General features: G+C 42.0%; 1 protein-coding gene and 1 pseudogene across 2 annotated transcripts; one reads left to right on the top strand and one right to left on the bottom strand.

The window, feature by feature from the left end:
• Window positions 1–471: 471 nt before the first annotated feature.
• LOC106580725 (uncharacterized) lies at window positions 472–4732 on the bottom strand. Of its 2 annotated transcripts, none has more exons than XM_014162066.2 (4): window positions 4473–4732; window positions 3091–3560; window positions 2716–2982; window positions 472–2517 (listed from the first exon to the last, which is right to left on the bottom strand). In XM_014162066.2, exons 2-4 carry the CDS (start codon window positions 3500–3502, stop codon window positions 1997–1999), a joined length of 1200 nt encoding a protein of 399 aa, XP_014017541.1. In that variant the 5' UTR covers window positions 3503–3560; window positions 4473–4732; the 3' UTR covers window positions 472–1996. The 2 variants fall into 2 exon arrangements, with proteins under 2 accessions (XP_014017541.1, XP_014017542.1); XM_014162067.2 differs by having other exon boundaries at window positions 4445–4711.
• Window positions 4733–4792: 60 nt separating this feature from the next.
• On the top strand, window positions 4793–6157 carry LOC106580726 (biogenesis of lysosome-related organelles complex 1 subunit 3-like; annotated as a pseudogene).
• The last annotated feature ends 17366 nt before the right edge of the window (window positions 6158–23523 follow it).

Raw genomic sequence — 23523 nt, forward strand, 5'->3', positions numbered from 1 at the left:
GTGATGCACATTTTCAGTCTGGGAACACATAAAACGTAAAAAGAAACACAATTCATGTTTTATTGAATATCTTCTCATTTTAGGCTACTTTTTGTTACAGCTTCAATGTTATGATAAAAGTATATTGGTATTCAGGGATCTGGTATCGCTTAGAGTTATTAGAGTATACTACAAAACAGTTTGGAGATCTTGGAGTGTCTGATGCTGAAAAAGGGCGCTCAAATAATTGTCCCGCAAAAAAAGCTTGCATTTGAAATAAATGTACATCATATTTTCCTTTTGAAGTAGGCCTACAATGTACATTGCAACATTCATTTCTAATTCCAAAATGGCTAAAGCTACTGATGAGATTTGCGATTCATAAATAAAACCAGTCCTTCCATTACAGTGAATGTTTAATTCTTCACTTAAAAAATACAATAGTATCAATGACATTTTCAGACACGTTTCAGTCCATAAATAAGACTATCATCACAAGTATGCCTCTTTTTATTGTACTCATTTGGATTAGGTTTAATGTCAAGGTGCATCACATACATTACACTAAATAACTCAATATCAATGGACTTGATACAAGTTCTGATTGAAGCTGGAAGTCATGTATTAAAATGACTTTTGGAGAGAGGTGGAAAATTGTCTTAGTCGCAGTGAGGTCAAAAATGTGATTTTCCGGTGTTTTATATATATTTTCACACTATGAGGTTGGTATAATACTGTGAAATTGTGAAAATCATGATAATGCTTTTAATGTAAGAGCTGTTTGAAAAGACTGCCTGAAATTAGCCATGTTGACAGCGTTCCCCAACCCCTCCCCGTTTTCGACTAGTCGTTCATTACAGCATCATTTTCATTCAATTGAATGTTCCAGAACGTAAAAATGTACTGAACGAAGCACAAATTCCAAACCTCTCTGCCAATAACAGCTAATTTTCAGTTTTCCCCTCCCCATTCAGACCACTCCCAGACAGTCCAAGCTAAATTCTTGCTTAAGACAGGTAACAAATTACAAGCAAAACATGCCATATTGCAGTACTGCCAAGATGTAGTAATACAATTCCAAGACACAAATTAAGTGATGGATGATGTTGGAAGATTCTCTTGTCAGATTGCAAATGTAGACTTCATTACCATATTGCACTTACACACTATAGTACCTCTCATCTTCAGCGAAGCTAAAGCAAAGTAAAACACATTCACTGGCCTAAATTAAAGCAGCCATGTGTATCCACGACTATGCAAACAGCTGTGCAAATGGAGTTCTACAAAGTCCATGTTTAAAACAAGTCTTCAATGTAGAAATTAAGTTACCAAAATATCCAATATGTTTAGGAAAGGGAACATTTAGAAAAGAGGAGAAATTTGGATAAATCCTTTGCTTGACCAGCTTCCACATAAATGTGTATGAGTTAAGAAAACATACATTTAAACATAATTTGGGGAATCTAGCAAGTTTCAGTGGATGATTGCTGGCGAATTGGAATCTCTCTTCTTGACTAGAATAAATAAACCTCTGCGCTAAGATTTGTCAAAATTCTCTAGATTGTAGACTTTAAAATATATCTGATTAAAACATCAGATTATTCACTTTTGTACATTAAAACATTTGGACATGACAAAATTAAACTGAAGAGAGAAGTTGGAATACATTCTCAAAATGGCAAGTCCCTCATAAATGTAAGCAGCCATATTTTTTTATTCAACACTCTTAGAAAAAAAAGGTTATATCTAGAACCTGAAACAATTCTTCGGCTGTGCCCATAGGATAACCCTTTGAAGAACCCTTTTTGGTTTCAAGTAGAACCCTTTTTAGGTTCCATGTAGAACCCTTTTCACAGAGGGTTCTACATGGAACACAAATGTGTTTTACCTGCAACCAAAAAGGATTCCGCCTGGATCCTAAAAGGGTTTTCCTATGGGGACAAATTAAGTACCCTTTTGGAACCCTTTTTTCTAAGAGTGTATGCTCTCTTCTGTCAGAATGAAGCTTCAAGAGCACTCAGTTGTGCTGGCACTTGTTTGAGAGTCCGTTAAGCAAAACACCTTTCTGTGGGGAAGTGGGAAGCTGCTCTGAGGGGGATGGTCCTTGAGGTTCAGGACGCCCATGGTCTGAGGGCTGAGGGTTGGATGTGTCACTAGTTGAGTTCCCATCCCTGGAGGGTGATTCTTTGTGGACCTCCAACAGAGAGACTGTCCAGGAGGGAGATGTAGGCTGTGAGGGGTAGGCCTTGCATGAGCACGGCTGGTGTCCTTGGGTTTGGACCTGTTCCACTCCTCTCAAGATGCGCACCAGGGAGTTGTGGACCTGCTGGCTGATAGGAGTGTTACTGTCATCGGGTTCGGTCTTGACCTGGCGGCCTGTGGAGAAGTTGGAGAGCTGCTCCAGGACCTCTATCTGTCGGTCCATCATACCCAGCATGCTGCAGTGGAAGGCCCTTTGCTCAGCGAGCTGTTCCCCTAGCTGATGGTTCAGGATGGTGAGCTGCTGGAGGATCAGGGTGCTGGTGTCCTCACAAGTGCCTGTGGAGAAATGAACAGCAGGACAACTTGTATTTGTTTTTGGTTATCGCTGTAATGTCTATTATCCACAGCTTTAAACAATTGATAAATACAAAGTAAAATTCCAACAGATGAATAACATGATATTAGTTAAAAAGAACACATTAATTACATAGAATATAGATGGTCATGTAGCCACTCAATTATAAAAGCACTCACCAGTTTGTTCTTCTGGACTGCAGCCAGTGGGGTCCCTAGCTCCCTCACCATCATGTAAAGAGGGTACTGAATGTGGCTCACTCTTCACTGGGTAAAGATACTCTCCAGACAGACCCAAAGTCATTATCTCGTCTGACTTCAAGGCCCAGCCCGGAGTGCTGACGTTGGCCTCTATTGGGATGGCATTAGTCTCGTCCCCTTCTCCCTCTAGAGCTGGAGCCAGGCTGTCCTGCCAAGGGGCCACAGATTCGGGCTGAGCAACATCACCTGAGTAGAAGAGTGAGCAGAGCAGGCCAACGCAAAGCATACACTTATTTACAATTATTTAATGTGAAATAATAAATGTATAATAATCCTAAAGCCAGAAAGTAGTACCATCAGTATGATCCTCCAGGTCTGAAGGGGTCAACACCACCATATTGTGTCCATCTGCAATGCCTTGCACTGGGGCCCCCACCCGGGCCCTCCTGGCCAGCATGCGGTCCAGCATACGAAAGTAACGGAACGACTCGATGGTGGCCAGGCGTGCAGAGGCGCTACGGTATCCTGCCATCTTGATCTTGCGGTACTTGTGCTTGAGGCTCTTCCAGCGGTTGCGTATCTGGTTGACAGTGAAGTGGATGTCCCGTTTGGCCAGGCTGTAGCGCAGGCGGCGGAAGTGTGAGTCATTGCGCTGACGCTTCTTATCCAGCTCATGCACCAGGTCCAGCTGCTCGATGAGGGCCAGCATGGCGAAGGTGTCCGACTCTGTCCACCACTTGTTGGGCCTCCTCTCACTCAGGTCCATGGTCTCTCCCTCCCCTCACTGGGTGTACCTGCTCTGGTAGCAGCCCCCTGGGCTCCTCCTGGTTGGAAGTAGACAAGAACACATGGAAAAAGGTTGAAGTACTACACCATAATGTAGGCTAATGTAATTTCTGTACATTAGAGGTAGACTGAGGGATAGCCGAATGATTATAATAAAATGGCCTGAAATAAATGTTAGACTTTCTACTGAAATAAAATGCTGTAGCAATATGCATCAAAGAGCAGCATTCAAGTTGCATTATAATAAGCTAGTATTCAAGACAGGAACACCAGTGTTGTTTTTTTAAATCAAAGGTATATGAAACCTCATTATGGAAGAATATATGAGTCACGACAGCATCCAAAATAGATACTGGATATAAATGACAGAAATACATTGTGACATAAACCAATCCAGAGATGTTCATTACAACATTCACACAAGAGTATTGTGACAGTTTCTTCTCCAGTCCATTTGAAGTTCACCCAACAACAAATCACGACGTTCCCACGTAAATTCCACTCAGATGAGACATGATGAGCTGAGTAACGTTAGTTTGTGGGCAATGTGAATTTATGCAGACATACAGGAACATAACGCTGTCTCTACAGCGACAATAAATACATATGCAATAGCCTTTCCCTTTTGGTACAGGGAAGAACTTAAAATAAAACTGATAGTGAAAATTACAGACAACTACATCACACACCATACAGTCAGAGACTCATAACTAGTCATCAACAGTCTGACCACTGACAACCTAACCAGCTACCACTGGCTGCTGCCAGTGACCGTAGCTGGGTTGCAGTGGCCGTGACGGCGAATGCTGACGATGAAGAATGTAATTTCTTACAGAACACTGCGGCGATGTCTTAGTGCATCGGTCCTTTTTTTCATGCACAAACTATTGCTCTAATTTATTAACCATAAAATAGCGCTTACTGTAACTGCTACAGATTACACTTCATACCTTCATCACAAAATATTTTACGCTGCGTCGAGGAAGCTTGCTTGCGTCGCACGATCATATGGAGTTTGTTGACATCAATAGGCTTGTTCGACATTGCAGCCGACAGTGGAGGAGACTGCCGAATGATTGATCTACAAATCACCGTCTGTCATAAATAACGACTCATTGTTATTTGTAGATCAATCACTCATTCACCATTTACCCATGATACATTACGGTTTTGATGTTCTCGAACACGGCCAATGACTGCGTATGGCTGACGTTCCAAATGTCACATGTCGTTCGGTCTCTACTCTGATTGGTCAAGAATCGTACTGCATTCTCACGAGGGTTAGTCTTTGTGAGGAGTTGCACAGATACTTAGATCTACACATCATCTAAATGTTCAATTTAGTCGGATTTAACAGACATCTAGTTGTAATGATTAGCGAATTTGTGCAGTACTTAGTTTGGGTCAACCCTAGTGAGTGAGTGTTTTGACCGACTTCCGGGTGCTCATGTGATTCTTTTTTTGCAGGACTGGAGGTATGAATATTTGTTTTACATACATTTTTCGAATAATAGCAGGCTAGCTATCTATATTGGCATTGATTAATTGATTTAATGTAGATTGATTAACATAACAAGCCAAATAGTTACATTTGATAACATGATTAAACGGGGGGCGCATTTCAATGGTTATTATCTCGCACAAAAAAAATATTTGGGCTAGTGACCAAATTTGGGGGGAGGCACATTCCGATGGGCAGCCAGGCATCATTTGATGATGCAACAGTTCCATTAAACAATGCATACCATCAGAACATGCTTCACTGTTCCATTAAACTATGCCTCTCCATAAAATATGATATTTTCTACTGTTGGCGTTCACAATTATCTTGTGTATTTAGGTGGTGTGGTATGGCAAGTGACAAATACCAGATAGTAGTGCAAGGCGAGGCGTCAGAAACCGACTCAGATGATGAGGTATACATCACTTCCCTCTCTCCACATTCAACTGCCGGAGGGCAAAAGGTACCAGGGGAAGCATCTGAGACTGACAGCGAGGGGGAGGTTGAGAAAGTACTGAAATGTGTCATTCCTGCAAGCTCTGAAAACACACAAATATTACACAAGGACTTAACTCCCCTGCTTGTGAACAGAGATAACCCTGACATTCAGTCCGTGGTAGAGGAGTTGGTTGTGTCTAGGCCTGAACACAGTGGGCTCTACTACAACACTTTACTCCAGCTGAAATTACAAGAGAGCAATGCACGTCTGTGCACGGATGTGTCCCACACCATCAAACAGGTGTATGGTAATGCCACAAAGGAGATACGCATGGCCACAACCCACCTAAACAGCTCCCAGAACGGCATCATCAACGCCTCCCACAGCATCCGACTCATTATGGAGGACCTCAAGTCCGTCTCAGAGAAAATAGACATTATCACCAGCTGTTATCTACTCCCCGATAATTACCATCCCCTCCTCTCCCACTACCCCTATTCTTGGACAGTGATGTTCCTCATTCATTGTTTCATATGTATTATGTAAGCTAAACAATAGACTTGGAGTATCGTTATTTGTAAAAGGCACTTGCATTAGGTGAATAAATGATGCATGCCATTATACTATTACTGCTCTATGTTATTCAGATAGCTTATTCATTGTAGTTGGTCATAAAGGATGCTTATTGCTCTCGATCATACGTTCAAGTATTTAGCTGTTCACATTCACAACCACATGAGATGTCTTGTCAATCACTGTCTTTTCCAATGCACCAAACCTTGTGTAGGCCTAGTGCACAGCCCACTCTTGTGGTGTCAGCAAGGCACTGCAAGGGATGCGACCGCTGTGGTCATTTTTGCGTAGGCCTAGAGTTGAAGAAACTACAGAATCCCCATTTATTAACAAAATAATGACATCATTGAAATCTAGGTTATCATTGTGTGTTGCTGTATTCACATGTCAGTCATTGAACTGCAATAGGCCTCTTAGAGAACATTTGAAGGAAGAGTTAAAACAATTTAAATACAGTGTAATCTTTCCAAAGATATAAAAAGTGTTACAAAATGGAAGATAATTTTTTATCCAATGGGATTCCGGAGGGTTTGATTAGCCATTATTTTTGCAGTCACTGACATGTCGGGTAAGACTGAGCATTTGGCATGGCACCCAGGAAGTGCGAACTGAAAGCGATTCATTCTTCCAAGGTCGTCTGAAGGGCATGTCTGATCTCACTAGGGCTGGGCGGTACACCGTATTTTACTATATACCGGTTTGGGTTTTTACTTTACCTTCTATAACAGTATTTTAATGTTTGGTTTGTTAAATGTGATACGCTGTGTGTAACGTCCATTTTCTCTCTCTCTTTCCATGCCGCTTTCCACACAGACCTAGTCCCACCCCCGTCACTCAAGGAGCGCATTTGTTGTTGCTTGACCACAAGACACTTTCGTTCAGTCTGCATGGTCAATGCAGCACATGCAACAATGTTGATGACAATGATGTTGTTTCCACTTTGATCTTAATATAAATCCAAATGCGTTCTATAATTACAATATTAGTTTGTGTTTCTTACATCTACAAACAGCTAGTTAGTATTTTCTTAGCAAGTTAAGCTAAATCGTGTTTGCAACTAATGCTAATCGCTAGTTAGCTGGCTAGTCAGAGCAAATGTAACTAGCTAGATCTCACTGCTGCTCCAATAAACTAGAGTCGCTCCATCGAGTTGACACCCTGTCAGCAGCTGTTGGTATTTCATTGGCAGGTTCAACTTTTCCATCTAGAGAACAATGCAGACATGACATTGTGTGACACAGTGATATATACACTCACAGGCCAGTTTATTAGGTACACCAATCTAGTACCGGGTCGGACCCCACTTTGCCTCAAGAACAGACAGAAGTTTTTGGGGAATGGAAACGTTGCTCAGTTGGTATCAATGGACCAATTGTGTGCCATAAAAACATTTCCCACACCATTACACCACAGCCACCAGCCTGTAGCATTGACACGAGGCAGGATGGGGTCATGGACTCGTACTGCTAATGCCAAATCCTGACTGCCATCAACATGATGCAACGGGAACTGGGATTTGTTGGTCCAGGCAATGTTTTTCCACTCCTCAATTGTCCAGTGTTGGTGGTTGCGTCCTCGCTGGAGCTACTTCTTGTTTTTAGCTGAAATGTTCCACCGGGATGTTGGTCCATGCTGACGTGATGGCATCATGCAGTTGCTGCTGATTGGATGGCGGTACATTCATTCTGCAAACAGCCCATCCCATCTCATCCCAAACATGCTCTATTGGGTTGAAGTCTGCCCACTGCGCAGGCCACTCAAGTATTCTGAACTCGCTGTCATGTTCCAGACGTTTTTCCACTCTTCAATTGCCCAGTGTTAGTGATCACGTGCCCACTGGAGCCGCTTCTTGTTTTTAGCTGATAGGAGTGGAACCCGGTGTGGTCATCTGCTGCAATAGCCCATCCGTGACAAGGAATGGCGAGTTGTGCATTCCGAGATTTCGTTCTGCACACCACTGTTGTACTTCGCCGTTATTTGTCTATTTGTGGCCCGCCTGTTAGCTTGCACGATTCTTGCCATTCTCCTTCGACGAGCTGTTTCGCCCACAGGACTGACACAGTTTTATTTATTTTTGTCGCACCATTATCGGTAAACCCTAGACATTGTCGTGCGTAAAAAGCCCAGTGGGGCGTCCGTTTCTGAGATACTCGGTCTGGTGCGCTTGGCATCGACGATCATACCACGCTTAAAGTCGCTTAGGCCTTTCTAACAGTATCTGAATGCCTCGATGCCTGTCAGCTTGCCTTATACAGCAAGCCACGGCCATATGACTCACTGTCTGTAGGAACGATGTACCTAATAAACTGGCAGGTGAGTGTATTTTGAATGGTACCATTGGACATGGTTGGTCGTCATTCTAATGGGCACCGGGGGTTAATGGAAAAGGTTATGGCGTGTGGGAAGTTACACCATTTGTGATTGCTCGCAAGGGACTGTACGGTATGCAGTCTGCTGCTATGAATGCCACGCTTGTGAGCTGAGCGCTATTAGCACACATCGCTCCTGAAACAGAACATTTCAAGGTCACTGACTTGCCATTTTTGCATGTTAACAAGTACACAATAGCAGCAGACTGAGGGAAACTGTCAAACAATTATTTTACGGGTGCATTGGGTTCTGTTGTGACTGATCTGTCTGATTCAAAATTCATTTTATACACTGATGGACTTAGCTAAATGAGTTATGTAAATACCATAATAATGATCTATGCGTGATACTGTATACTGACCTCCATGATATACTAGCCTATATCATAAAATAATTCTAACAGCATAAAGATTCTTATTTTTAACGTACCTCTTTGCAGATGTCCTCTGTGCTCATACTGATTACTGTTCCAATCCGCAGATGGCTTTGACTTGGCCCTGTCTCTCAGGCTGGCTCCTGCTCTAACCCAAGCCAGTTTTACTTTAATGGATTGGTCCAGGTTGACTGTACACAGTCTGAGCAGATCAACATCCTTCAGAGTAAACTGGAAGTCTACCTTAAGGAACCTTTCAGTCTCCAGATGATCTCTGAGCATGTGGGGCTCCAGACTGGTCTCACTGAACACCTCCCATAAGGTCTTGGCCTGGATGATATCACCATCACCGTCATCAATGTCAGCCCTCTGCTGGTGGTCCTCTGAGCATTGCAGGATCCAGCTCAGACGGCAGGGCCAAAGGTTGGCAATCACCACCCAGGCAGCAAGGTCTTTAGCTTTGGAGAGGCCCCCGTAATTCATCGCATCCATGACGATGACTGTCACACCAACAGAGTTTATTATCCTTCTCATATGCACATCGTTTGCCATAAGATAAACATGAGAGGGTTGCATTTGGTATACATGGCGTGTAATGCCTCATTTGTTAGCGCCTTGACTTTCTTGGCCCAGATCTCCCAACGGACGCCTTTTTCTAGTGTCTCTGTCTCGCTTTGACCCTTTCCAATGAACGGCACAAGGTTGTCATCAAGCCTGCCTTTTTCAAATGCAGAGAACTTCCCAGCTCTGTGTTTTCCTCTCTTGATATCTTTCCACCAGTCAGACTAGATGGCTGTCAGTGAAGGTTTTAAAAGCTCTGCATTTGGAGTCAGGGGACATCTCAGGCACTGAGAAAGGCAGGGTGACCACCCTATTTAGAAAGTCATATGCGGCCTCTCGAGTGGCACAGCGGTCTAAGGCACTGCATCTCAGTACGACAGACCCATGGTTCGATCCCAGGCTGTGTCACAACCGGCCGTGACTGGGAGTCCCATAGGGTGACGCACAATTGGCCCAGCATCGTCCGGGTTAGCGGAGGGTTTGGCCGGTGGGGCTTTACTTGGCTCATCGTGCTCTAGTGACTCCTTGTGGCGGGCTGGGTGCCTGCAGGCTGACTTCGGTAGTCAGTTGAACGGGGTTTCTTCCGACACGTTGATACAGCTGGCTTCTGGGTTAAGCGGGCAGGTGTTAAGGAGTGCGGTTTGGAGGGTCATGTTTTGGAGGGTCATGTTTGGGAAGTATCCCAAAGTCCTCCTGGATGGCCTTGAGGCGGATCACCAACCCAGCCCAGAGTTTATCACCGCCTGCAAATGCCAGGCCCTGAAGCGCACAAAAATCCACCTCACCCTCCCTCCACACGGGACAGAATAAGATGGAGAGGAGGGCCAAGTAGCTAATCCACGCTGGAGGAGGGCGCTTCAACTTGTGCTTCTGTTCTCTCCACTCTGTTCATGTAAACTGCAAATGTAGAAAGAGTAACATAATTAGATTGTCAGAACAAAAAATACAAAATAAAGTCACGTGAAGTCAACCTAAGTGTTGAAACTTACTCTTGCTCTTTTTCAGTAGAGTTTCAGTGCGGCTGGGGTACTGGGAGAACAGACTTACAGTGGCCGGAGGTGCCACCTTGATAAATGCTCTGGACAGGCCATATGCACAGACATCATTCAACAGGGTACCTTTTTTGTTTAACCGGTGTAGAGGTAGAGATTGCAATCCAATAAAAGCTGATATTAGCTGTATCACTAAACACGTCAGATACATGTACGAACTTTCCACTTAGCTTCTCCGCCCATTTGTCTATCGTGCCAATACTTTCTGTCCATACCGAGGGAATAAAACAGGTTATAACATTCGTACGGTATAAGAAGGAACAATTTTGATTCATGATCACGGCAACCGATATAAACTCCAATTACCAGTAAGGATTTTTTTTTTCCAATAATTTTGTCATTTCAATAAAATCTATTATAGATGCTGCTTTCAAGATTTTTCATTGGTTATTCAACGATAATGTGCAAGGGCTAAAATGCAGCACTTTCTGACACTGGCCAAAGTCACAGAGTAAATTAGCAAAATATAATGAGCGGAATTAACATAATCATAAACATTAAGACAGCTTTTCAATAAATGTTTAATGTTGTCCTGCAGTTCAATGAAGGGTAAACCCAAAGTTATATTCAATCATGTCAGGGAGCTGCAGAACTTGGCTGCTCCATAAATTGTGAACTAGTTGTATCGATAACTTAGAGCATGTGTTTGCGCAACAGTAATTGCCTCAAATATGTGTTGACGGTTCATCATCGATTTCAGCTACCAGTTCTATCATGACAGGTTTCTACTGCGATGAAAATGAAAACACAACCTCGCACACAAATTCACCTGCTTGTTCTTTTTTCCTTAGAGACATGAACGAAAGTACAAATGAAGTATCAATATTTGGTTAATGAATAATACCAGACAGCCCTTTCCAATGACTTTTCTTTGGAGTGTAACCTATCAGCTAGTTCTAACAAAACATTACCTCCATATCTAATTATTAACATTGGATTAGACATTTCCCCTCAAAAGAAAGTAAAACTCAGTCTTACCGTGTCTGTGTGGGTCTCACCACATTGAAGTCAACATAGACTGGCCCTCTGTAGAAACCAATAACACTAGTGTTGTTTACCCTACCTCATGCATATACCTGACACATTATCAGATCATATGTGAATGAAAGTCAGAATTGTGTGGAATTTGCCAGATGACTGACTGTTGAGTCTTACTACTATTACAGAAAATATGATCTCCTTCTGTGTGTTTTCCCAATGACAGCAAGAACACAATCCATGTAGCCCAATCCATAGACTCGCAACTCCATCATGATACAGAATTCAGCATGTCTGTCGTCTGTAGACCACTATGGGGGCCCACTGGACACTGAGTCAAATATAGAATGTGCAGTGTGATACATGTAACACCGTCACATTCCATGTGAGGAGAGACACACATATGTCCTATGTACTGTACACTCAGTGGCCAGTTTATTAGTTACACCACCCCATTCACGAAAATGGTTAGCTCCTACAGACAGTGAGTCATGTGGCCATGGCTTGCTATATAAAGCAGGCGGACGGGCATCGAGGTATTCAGTGACAGTTTGATTGAATGTTAGAATGGGCAAAACAAGTGACCTAAGCCACATTGAGCGTGGAATGATCATCGGTGCCAGGGCGCCGGATCCAGTATCTCGGAAATGGTCGGCCTGCTGGCCTTTTCATGCATGACAGTGTCAAGGGTTTACCGAGAATGGTGCGACAAACAAAAACATCCAGTCAGCGGCAGACCTGTAGGGGCGAAAATAGCTTGTTGACGAGAGCTCGAACGAGAATGGCAAGAATTGTGCAAGCTAACAGGCGGGCCACAAACAGGAATCCTGGTTCCTGTTGTGTCATGGGGATGGCAGAGTCAGGATTTGGCGTAAGCAGCATGAGTCCATGGCCCACTCCTGCCTCGTACCAATGGTACAGGTTGCTGGCGGAATGTTTTCCTGGCACATGTTAGCTCAATTGGTATCAAGGGACCTACGTTTCCATGCCCCAAAGAAATCGGGCTGTTCTGGAGGCAAAGAGGGGTCCGACCTTGTACTGGATGGGTACACCTAATAAACTGGTCACTGAGTGTATATTTACCGAACACACATGCATATGCTCACACTTATCATGCATTGCATAAAACATTATCTAAAACTTTAACATATGACAGTAGGCATAAATAATTTATGCAGCATGCCACTGCCTGTGACAAATTTGATGAGATGGTTTCTGGTGACATCTGTGAGATTAAAAACTTGACATCGCTCCTTGAGCTGCCCAATTTAATTGCCCTCCTCCGCATGCACTTGTTCACATGTTGTGTCATGTAATTTTGGTAATTAACAGAAAATCTATGACAATCTATTGTAACTTTGGTAATGTATACTTGAATAACTTTTAGAACATACATTCATATATATATAGTATTAATGTTGTGTATCTGTGTCCATATTGTCCATGAGTTCCTAGTAGGTAGTTTCTAGTTACCTCTGCAACTCGTCCAACTATTTACTTTTTTCACAACTGCAACCTTTTTGATGCCAAAACATTGACAACAAATACGTATTGACATCAGTAAAATAAGAGTATATATATCAGTATGAAAAATCCTATATATATATATATATATATAGGATTTTTCATACTGAAACCCTCATATTAAACACCAATGATATTCAGTAGGTTGATGGTTTATATTTAGGATAATGTTTGTAATTCTATTTTATGTATATCATCTTATTTCATTATTTAATATATTTGACATATGATAAGGCCAGTTAGAGGGCACAGACGCCTGTGATAATTGGAAGTACCTAAAAGTGCCACTAGATGTAGTTTGATAGATTACATAAAATCCTTGAAAGATACCAAAATCCTGGAAGTTCTGGTAAACTTCTAAAGTAAACCAGTAAAATACACTCCCTTGGCAACCCTAGTTCCCAACCTCCGCCTGCAAATGCTGCCTTCAGAAGTGTGCATTCATCGCTGGTAAATTAATTCAGCTGGGAAACTAATTTAAATTCCATTACTGGCACTTTGCAGGGCAAAGAAAAGTGCATGGGAATCAGATAGGAGGATTGCTAATGAGCAGTGTGGCTCCTAGCACAATTCCTCCGAGATATGCCGTCTCACCAATGCCATCACACTGGTAAATAGATTTTTTTTAAAACAATGAATGAGAAAATAAATATGCAAAGAAAATGAATGAGGTTTTTAATGCATGATATATATAAATTCATACATCTTTAAAAGGTGTGTTAGTGGCTCTTTGACTTCTTGCCATGTTTAGCATTTTTATTTATTTATTTTGTGCATTGCAAACAAGTCACCCATAGCTTACAGGTGGACATTTTTCCACATACCAACCAGATCTCAGACTCAATGTGATTCAGCAAAGGGTTATGTTGTTGTGTATTGTGACAATGTTAATACTGTTTATAATGTGTGATTCTACATCTGCACTGGTCTATATAAACTTCAAGTGAAAATGTCTCTGGGGGACCATTGAAGCAACAAATACATTTATTCTAGCATATATTTGCCAATTGATTAACTTGCCCAACACTGTTTTCTCCAAATATTTGGAAGAAAGTATTTTCATGGATTATAAATGGAGTATACATGTTATTACTTATATCACCTCCTAAACACACTTTTTATTCATTTGAATTAAATACACATATTCTACATGTATTGAAGAGACAATCTCTGTAATGTCCAAATAGCTCAATTAACTTATGTACAATCATATGATCAAATACATACCTAGCCTCTCATAGGCAAAGGTATGGCTTTCCCATATCAACCATTTCAGTTTGACAATGCATATCTCTACAGTATTAGCCTATCAGGAGTTAAGATTCCGGGTATGTTCTTAAAGGCTGGAGCTCTTTCAGATTCAGATTTTACTCAGAAACGTGTGCTTATTCTCCCTTTTGCCTGTAGAGGGCTCTCTTGACCTGTCACTGCCCTCTCTGGACTGTTGCTAAGGGTGCCCACATTGTAGAGGGGAGGGAACCATGACTAGTGGAAATGGTGGATTTTGTAACCCTCTCAACATGACAATTAGCATGCAGGAACCCCTGGGAAGCTAGAAACACAATCAATCCAAATGTGGAGGTTACGTAAACAGGCACTACTTTTTAATAGGAAAAGCATGGTGATAGCTCCACTGCTTTCACACAGCCTTTGTGTAAGTGCATTAAAACAGTATTTTTGAGCTGCTATTTTACAGTCTCTATTTTAACAGGATAAAATGGCAAACACAAATACAAGTGGGTAATTTAGTACAAAGATATGGTGAAATAAGTCATTATTACAGCAAGCAATCAATTTTTGAAAATATAGTAATTCCTCTTATCCACTGTTTATAATTTTCAACGGAACATAACACGTTATGCAGCAAAATGGTTAGCTCAAGGGTGGTATAGATGAGATCGATTTTGAGATTAAAGGGCCGATCCGCATTTCAAACAATAACCAAGCAGTCACTGCTACTTGTTTTGGTAAACAGATGAGGGATGGGGCTTGAGAAATATAAGGACTGAACATCCATGAGATCAAAATGATGGCTTTAACCATGTTTTGAAGATATACAGTGTTTGCATACATTTACTTTACATTGACCATGTTTAAAAACATCTGAGTATTCTGATGGCGTATTCTTCAAGAATCAACAGTTATAAATTATTACTTTTAACAGCCCAAAAATGCATGTAGCAACTCCAGATTGGCCCTTTAGGTGCACTGTTGGAGAAAGTCATCATATGATGCATATCTCCCATCGAAGACATTGTTATGTAATGCATTATCCAGAGAGACAATCACGGCCGGCACCATCGGCGTCTTGGTTGGCCATTTCAAGGGTGTGTTTGGTGAGGCATGATCTACAATGAAGTATTGATGTAAAAAGTGTTAATGACCACATGCATAGAGTCATCCAGCATACCCATCTGCTTGCTGCAGTGGCAAACATCTAACAAGACGACAATGTGCAGTATGTGGTGTTGGTCTACAAATCAAAATGGCTGCTTTTGAAATTCATCATATTGTAAGAGCGTGGAATATCATGGAACTCCTGCCTTATTATGTAATAGCACATGAATAGAGTTGCAATTTGCAAAGGGAGGGTATATTACTGGAAACATTCAAAGATTACCAGTAAACTACCAGAATTTTGGTATCTTTCAAGGATTTTATGTAATCCATCACAAGACATCTAGTGGCCCTTTTGGGTACTTCAGATTATCACAGGTGTCTAATTATCTCTCGCCTTCTCTTTGGCCTTAACACATGTAAAATACACTGAACAAAAATATAAGTGCAACATGCAACAATTTCAAAGATTTGACTGATTTACAGTTCATATAAGGAAATCTGTCAATTGAAATGAATTCATCAGGCCCTAATCTATGGATTTCACATGACTTGGTCACAGATATATATATAAAATTAAAGGTCGGTGCGTTGATCAGAAAACCATTCAGTATCTGGTGTGACCACCATTTTCTTCATGCAGCGCAACACATCTACCTCACAGAATTGATCAGGCTGTTGATCGTGGCCTTTGGAATGTTGTCCCACTCCTCTTCAATTGTTATGTGAAGATAATAGATATTGGCGTGAACTGGAACACGCTGACTTACGTATTGATCAAGAGCATCCCAAACATACTCAATGGGTGACATGTCTGGTGAGTATGCAGGCCATGGAAGACCTGGGACATTTAAAGCTTCCAGGAATTGTGTACAGATCCTTGTGACATGGTGCCGTGCATTATCATGCTGAAACATGAGGTGATGGCGGTGGATGAATGGTACGACAATGGGCCTCAGCATCTCATCACGGTATCTCTGTGCATACAAATTGCCATTGATACAATGTAATTGTATTCGTTGTCTGTAGCTTATTCCTGCCCATACCATAACCCCACCGCCATTGTGAGGCAGGTTGGACATACTGCCAAATTCTCTAAAATGACCTAGGAGGTGGCTTATGGAAGAGAAATGAGCATTCAATTCTGACCCTCAACTTGAGACATCTGTGGCATTGTGTTATGTGCAGTTTTGTCACACTTTAGAGTGGCCTTTTATTGTCCCCAGCACAAGGTGCACCTGTGTAATGATCATGCTGTTTAAGCAGCTTCTTGATATGACACACTTGTCAGGTGGATGGAGAAATGCTCACGAACAGGGATCTAAACAAATTTGCGCACAAAATTTGAAAGAAATAAGCTTTTTCTGCATATGGAACATTTCTGGGATCTTTTATTTCAGCTCATGGAACATGGGACTAACACTTTACATGTAGTCTTTATATTTTTGTTCAGTGTCTATGAAATAATTTAAATAAGATGATTTTAAAATTAGAAATACAATGACTAAACTGTAAAACATTACACTAAATATAAGCCATCAACTTAGTGAATACCACAAGTTGTAGAGATAATTGATAATAATGTCATTGTTGATTGGATGCTTTCTTTTCATTAATTAGGCTATTTCGTCTTGAACCATATGGTCTATCTAGAAACTCATGGGAAAAACTTACACAGATATACTATATATGAATACATGTTTTATGTCACAATGGGTGGCCTGAGGAATCAGGAGAGGTGGAGTCAGGCGCAGTAGACGGATGATTCCGGGAATAAACTTTTAATAAATATTCTCACGGAAAAAATGACAAAAGAACGGAGTGCAGGTGTGCTAAATAAAAGGCACCACCCTTTTACGAACGATAACCAGGGACGCAGCCCAAAACAATACTTCGTAACCCCAGGAGGGAAAACCACTGATCCTCATAAACAACATACAACCCGGACAACAAACAATCCCGCACAAACCACAAACCTAACTAGCTAGCCTAAATACCCTTCCCCACTAACAACTAATACAAAACAGGTGCGTAACTAACCTAGGCCTAACTAACAGAACGTGAAACATAAATCAGTGGCAGCTAGTAGGCCGGCGACGACGACCACCGAGCGCGCCCGGGCGAGGAGGGGCGCCACCTTCCGTAGGTGTTGTGACATTTTAAAAGTTATAAAAGTTAAAATGATCAAAGGTACGATAGATTGCCATTCTGTTCATTACCAAAATTAGCTTTGCAACCCTACTCATGTGCTTAGTGAGTGTTTGAACATAAATGAGATTGGCGAAACATTTTCCTGACTGACTTTTATCTTTCGACACTGGGTAATGAGGTGTAAACTGTTGGTTTATGATGCTTCAAACACATTTTTTTGTTTTCCAGTTATGTATTTTTCAAGGGTTTGAATTTAGAGAACCTATTAACTTGAGACATCAGAGGATTTGACACGACCCTGCATCACAGTAACTGTCAAAATTATTCACACCACACACGAAAAAAACTAAATTGAAATATCAAGCTATAGACTCGATTAAACAGAGGTCAGTTTACATGGCCAGTGTGATGGTGTTTGGAAAGCTCATGACAGAGAGCTGCCAATCCATCACCTAGATAAGTGTAGACTTGTAAGACTGCCAGGATCGATCACATCCACATTATCTCTAATGCTGGGGACACATTGCTATCTGAGACATTGAGCTAATCCCTTATTCCAATTTAGTCACTTCATCTGGTTTGGGCTCAAGCCAGAATATCCCCGTAAGAGAGAAAGCCATACAAATTAACAGCGTGTCTCTCGCTGGGAACATCTGTCTGGAGATGCTGCGTTTCACTCCTTCTCAGGCTGGGTGCCTTGCTCAAGCCTAGTAATCACAGTGGGTCAGTTGTTATGGCAACAGTAGTTTAAAAGAGGAGTCAGAGAGGTCAAATGAAAGGAAATTCTCTATGCCAGGGGAGATGAGTGCAGTGAAAACATACCTGACCAAGCTGGAATCACCACAGCTAGGGAGAAAAATATGGTTTCCCTGCAGCATACTGACACATAAGAAACAGAGATGAGTGTCATATATCACCCATTTTATTGTAGCTTTTTTAGGATAGAGAGAAAAGGACACAATGCATTGTGCAACTTTTGCCCCCAACCTCACAGAGGCTTACTGTGTCCTTTTGGGTAGCCCACGAAAGACACCCAAGGTCAACGTACTGTCATGCCATTGCACACAACAGTGTTTGCATTGAAAATATGACATCTACATTTTTCCACTGATATGTTATATAAAGGAGTTCAACTCACTTTATTGGCCTTTGCAGGACTTTGTCTAGCATTAGAGAGCTATATGCAAAGCGAACCCTCTTCAAGTCATTGTCCAATTGGGGACCTACTCATCTTCCAAGCAGCACAGATGTGTCAGACTGATGCAGGATGCTTGTTGAAACACCACAGGCACCATTGACCTGTCTTCTTCACCCAGCTGTGAGTTCATGGGGCAGTTCTATCACCATGGAAACGACTCGGTGCTTTGAGAACGAGGAGCACCTCTTGAGATTTCTGTCAATGGTAAGAGGAAAGTGATGTGTTTGAGACTTCTACTGTATATACACTCATATAGCATTAGATAATCAGACATCTTTGTATACAATTGATAAAAATCAGATTGTACTATTCTAATCTGCCTATTTGTAAATATTAAGAAATGGAGCCACCATATCAAATCAAATTTTATTTGTCACATGCGCTGAATACAATATGTGTTGTAGTGAAATGCTTACTTACCAGCCTTTAACAAACAATGCAGTTTTAAGGAAAAAAGTGTTAAAGTATTTACTAAAATAAACTGAAGTAAAAAATAAATTAAAATACTGCCTGATATAGAGGTCCTGGATGGCAGGAAGCTTGGCCCCAGTGATGTATTGGGCCATACGCACTACCCTCTGTAGTACCTTGCGGTCGGAGCCCAAGCAGTTGCCATACCAGGCGATGATGCAACCAGTCAGGATGCTCTCGATGGAGCAGCTGTAGAACTTTTTGAGGATCTGAGGACTCATACCAAATCTTTTCAGTCTCCTGAGGGAGAATAGGCGTTGTCGCGCCCTCTTCACGACTGTCTAGGTGTGTTTGGTCCATGATAGTTTGTTGGTGATATGGACACCAAGGAACTTGAAGCTCTCAGCCTGCTCCACTACTGCCCCGTCGATAAGAATGGGGGCGTGCTCAGTCCTCCTTTTTCTGTAGTCCACAATCATCTCCTTTGTCTTAATCAGGTTGAGGGAGAGGTTGTTATTCTGGCACCACACTGCCAGGTCTCTGACCTCCTCCCTATAGGCTGTCTCATCGTTGTCGGTGATCAGGCCTACCACTGTTGTGTCGTTGGCAAACTTAATGATGGAGGTGAAGTCGTGCTTGGCCTTGCAGTCATGGGTGAACAGGGGGTACAGGAGGGGACTAAGTACGCACCCCTGAGGGGCCCCTGTGTTGAGGATCAGCGTGGCAGATGTGTTGTTACCTACCCTTTCCACCTGAAGGTGGCCCGTCAGGAAGTCCAGGATCCAGTTGCAGAGGGAGGTGTTTAATCCCAGGGTCCTTAGCTTAGTGATGAGCTTTGAGGGCACTATGGTGTTGAATGATGAGCTGTAGTCAGTGAATAGCATTCTCACGCAGGTGTTCCTTTTGTCCAGGAGGGAAAGGGCAGTGTGTACTGCAATAGAGATTGCGTCATCTGTGGTTCTTTTGGGGCGGTATGTGAATTGGAGTTGGTCTATGGTTTCTTGGGTAGTGGTGTTGATGTGAGCCATGACCAGCCTTTCAAAGCACTTCATGACTACAGACGTGAGTGCTATGGGTCGGTAGTCATTCAAGCAGGTTACCTTGGTGTTCTTGGGCATAGGGACTATGGTGGTCTGCTTTAAACATGTTGGTATTACAGACTCGGACAGGGACAGCGCATGCTCGGGGTACACGTCCTGGTATTCCATCTGGCCCTGCGGCCTTGTTGACCTGTTTAAAGGTCTTACTCACATTGGCTACGGAGAGTGTGATCACAGTCGTCTGGAACAACTGATGCTCTCATGCATGCTTCAGTGTTATTTGCCTTGAAGCGAGCATATAAGTTATTTAGCTCATCTGGTGGGCTTGTGTCACTGGGCAGCTTGCGGATGTGCTTCCATTTGTAGCCCATAATATTTTACAAGCCCTGCCACATTCGACGAGTGTACGACTCTATCTTAGTCCTGTATTGACGCTTTGCCTGTTTGATGGTTAGTTGGAGGGCATAGTGGGATTTCTTATAAGCGTCCGGGTTAGAGCCCTGCTCCTTGAAAGCGGCAGCTCTACTCTTTAGCCCAGTGCAGATGTTGCCTGTAATCCATGGCTTCTGGTTGGGGTATGTACGTACGGTCTCTGTGGGGACGACATCATCGGTGCACTTATTGATGAAGTCAGTGACTGATGTGTTGTACTCCTCAATGCCATCAAAAGAATCCCGGAACATATTCCAGTCTGTGCTAGCAAAACAGTCCTGTAGCTTAGCATCTGCGTCATGTGACCACTTCCTTATTGAGCGAGTCACTGGTACTTCCTGCTTTAGTTTTTGCTTGTAAGTAGCGATGCACGATATATCGGTGAACATATCGGAATCGGCCGATATTAGCTAAAAATGCCAACATTGGCATCTGTCCAATGTCTAGTTTAACCTGTTTAGGATAGGGGGCAGTATTTTCACGGCCGGATAAAAAACGTACCCGATTTAATCTGGTTATTACTCCTGCTCAGAAACTAGAATATGCATATAATTGTTTGATTTGGATAGAAAACACCCTAAAGTTTCTAAAACGGTTTGAATGGTGTCTGTGAGTATAACAGAACTCATATGGCAGGCCAAAACCTGAGAAGATTCTAAACAGGACCATTTCTGACCATTTCTTGGCCTTCTATAGCCTCTTTATCGAAAACAGAGGATCTCTGCTGTAACGTGACATTTTCTAAGACTCTCATAGGCTCTCAGAAGGCGCCAGAATGTTGAATGATGACTCTGCAGTCCCTGGCTGAAAAACAGTAGCGCATTTGGATAGTGGTCGATCTGAGAACAATGAAACGGGTGCGCGCGTGCACGTGAAGAGTCCATTTTACATTTTCAGTCTTTGAACGAAAACAACGTCACCCGGTCGGAATATTATCGCTATTTTACGAGAAAAATCGCATAAAAATTGATTTTAAACAGTGTTTGACATGCTTCGAAGTACGGTAATGGAATATTTTGACATTTTTTGTCACGATACACGCCGTCGCGTCACCCTTCGGATAGTGTCTTGAACGCAAGAATAAACGCAGCTATTTAGATATAACTATGGATTATTTGGAACCAAACCAACATTTGTTGTTGAAGTAGAAGTCCTGGGAGTGCATTCTGACGAAGAACAGCAAAGGTAATCCAATTTTTCTTATAGTAAATCTGAGTTTGGTGAGTGCCAAACTTGGTGGGTGTCAAAATAGCTAGCCATGATGGCTGGGCTATCGACTCAGAATATTGCAAAATGTGCTTTCACCGAAAAGCTATTTTAAAATCGGACATAGTGATTGCATAAAGGAGTTCTGTATCTATAAATCTTAAAATAATTGTTATGTTTTTTGTGAACGTTTATCGTGAGTAATTTAGTAAATTCACCTGAAGTTTTCGGTGGTTATGCTAGTTCTGAACGTCACATGCTAATGTAAAAAGCTGGTTTTTGATATAAATATGAACTTGATTGAACAAAACATGCATGTATTGTATAACATAATGTCCTAGGAGTGTCATCTGATGAAGATCATCAAAGGTTAGTGCTGCATTTAGCTGTGGTTTTGGTTTTTGTGACATTATATGCTAGCTTGAAAAATGGGTGTCTGATTATTTCTGGCTGGGTACTCTCCTGACATAATCTAATGTTTTGCTTTCGTTGTAAAGCCTTTTTGAAATCGGACAATGTGGTTAGATAAAGGAGAGTCTTGTCTTTAAAATGGTGTAAAATAGTCATATGTTTGAAAAATGGAAGTTTTTGGATTTCTGAGGTTAACACCGATGTGCAAAACGAATGTCAAAGCTGACGTGCATACCTATATAATGTAGTGCATACCTATACATGAAGTAATGACACCACGTAAAATTTTGTGCTACACGTGCAACACAGCATTCCTAACCTGGCCCACAATGTCTGCCTTGTGTTTTGAGCAGTCATCAAGTCGAGCAGTCATTTGAAAGAGTAAGGACATTTCAGCGAGACAACTCAAAGGCGAAATTCATTAACGCAAAGATAATGGGATTCATTGCCCTTGACAATAAACCGTTCTCTGTCATGGTTGATGTTGGCTTTTGACGACTGGTCGAGCACCGGTACACACTACCAAGTGCGCTATTTTTCAGATTTTGCCCTACCGGAGTTACACAGTAATAGCATCACTGCTATTAGCTTCACGACTGACATTTGGACCAGCGATATCAGGCCCATGAGCATGCTGAGTCTGACAGCACAGTGTGCCGTCGAGGATTTCGTACTGAGGAAAGTCGGATTTTATGCTCATGAATGTGCTGGTTGTCATACCGCTGCTGCCATTTCAATGTCGGATTTTTAAAACCTTGTTTCTATTGAACATGCCATACAAATAAAGGCATTTTAATTAATTATATGAAGAGTGCCTTGGTCCTCCTTTCTTTTTGATGACCAATTCACCCCTTTTACCAAAGAGCACCTTCTGTCTACCAACACTATTGTGTACCTTAGTAGCGCTTCCCTTCCTCCTTTTTCTACTGGCATTTGAGAACATGTTTGAAACTTGGAAACATGAACACAATAGCTTGCTCTATTCAAACAACTGACTTGAGAAATAAGCTCATCAATTGCACCCACAACAGACGTGATGCCCTCTGTCATGGCATTGAAACGCCTGCTCAACAAAACTGCAGACGCAGGCTGTGAACAAGCGATTCGGTGGCATTCTCTTTTTACTGTGTTGCTACTATGCTCAATGCTATGTACAAGGACCACTACTTCGATGCAGACAAGAAACAGGGTTTACATGAAATGTTACATACACAGCTGGATAAGATGGAAACGGAAACAGTGACAATGTGCACCGAGGAAGGGAGGCCATGGACAGACAGAGCTGAAACTTCACTGCTTGACATGTATGATGAAATCCTGGTTGAGAATGAAACGACTGAACAAATGAACAACGAAACAGTACAGCAAGTAAGTGAAAGAAATAGGTTTTGATCATTTTTTACTGGTAATGGGGACATACGTAAATGCCAACAAAATAACTTTT

Source organism: Salmo salar, chromosome ssa20 (genome assembly GCF_905237065.1).
Source record: "Salmo salar chromosome ssa20, Ssal_v3.1, whole genome shotgun sequence".
Lineage (NCBI taxonomy): Eukaryota > Metazoa > Chordata > Actinopteri > Salmoniformes > Salmonidae > Salmo > Salmo salar.

Coding starts and splice junctions, on each gene's coding strand:
- LOC106580725 (XM_014162066.2), bottom strand. CDS start 3,502: ATGGACCTGAGTGAGAGGAGGCCCAACAAGTGGTGGACAGAGTCGGAC. Junction 2,983..3,090: donor CCTGGAGGATCATACTGATG/GTACTACTTTCT, acceptor TCTTCTACTCAG/GTGATGTTGCTCAGCCCGAA. Junction 2,518..2,715: donor CAGTCCAGAAGAACAAACTG/GTGAGTGCTTTT, acceptor ATTTCTCCACAG/GCACTTGTGAGGACACCAGC.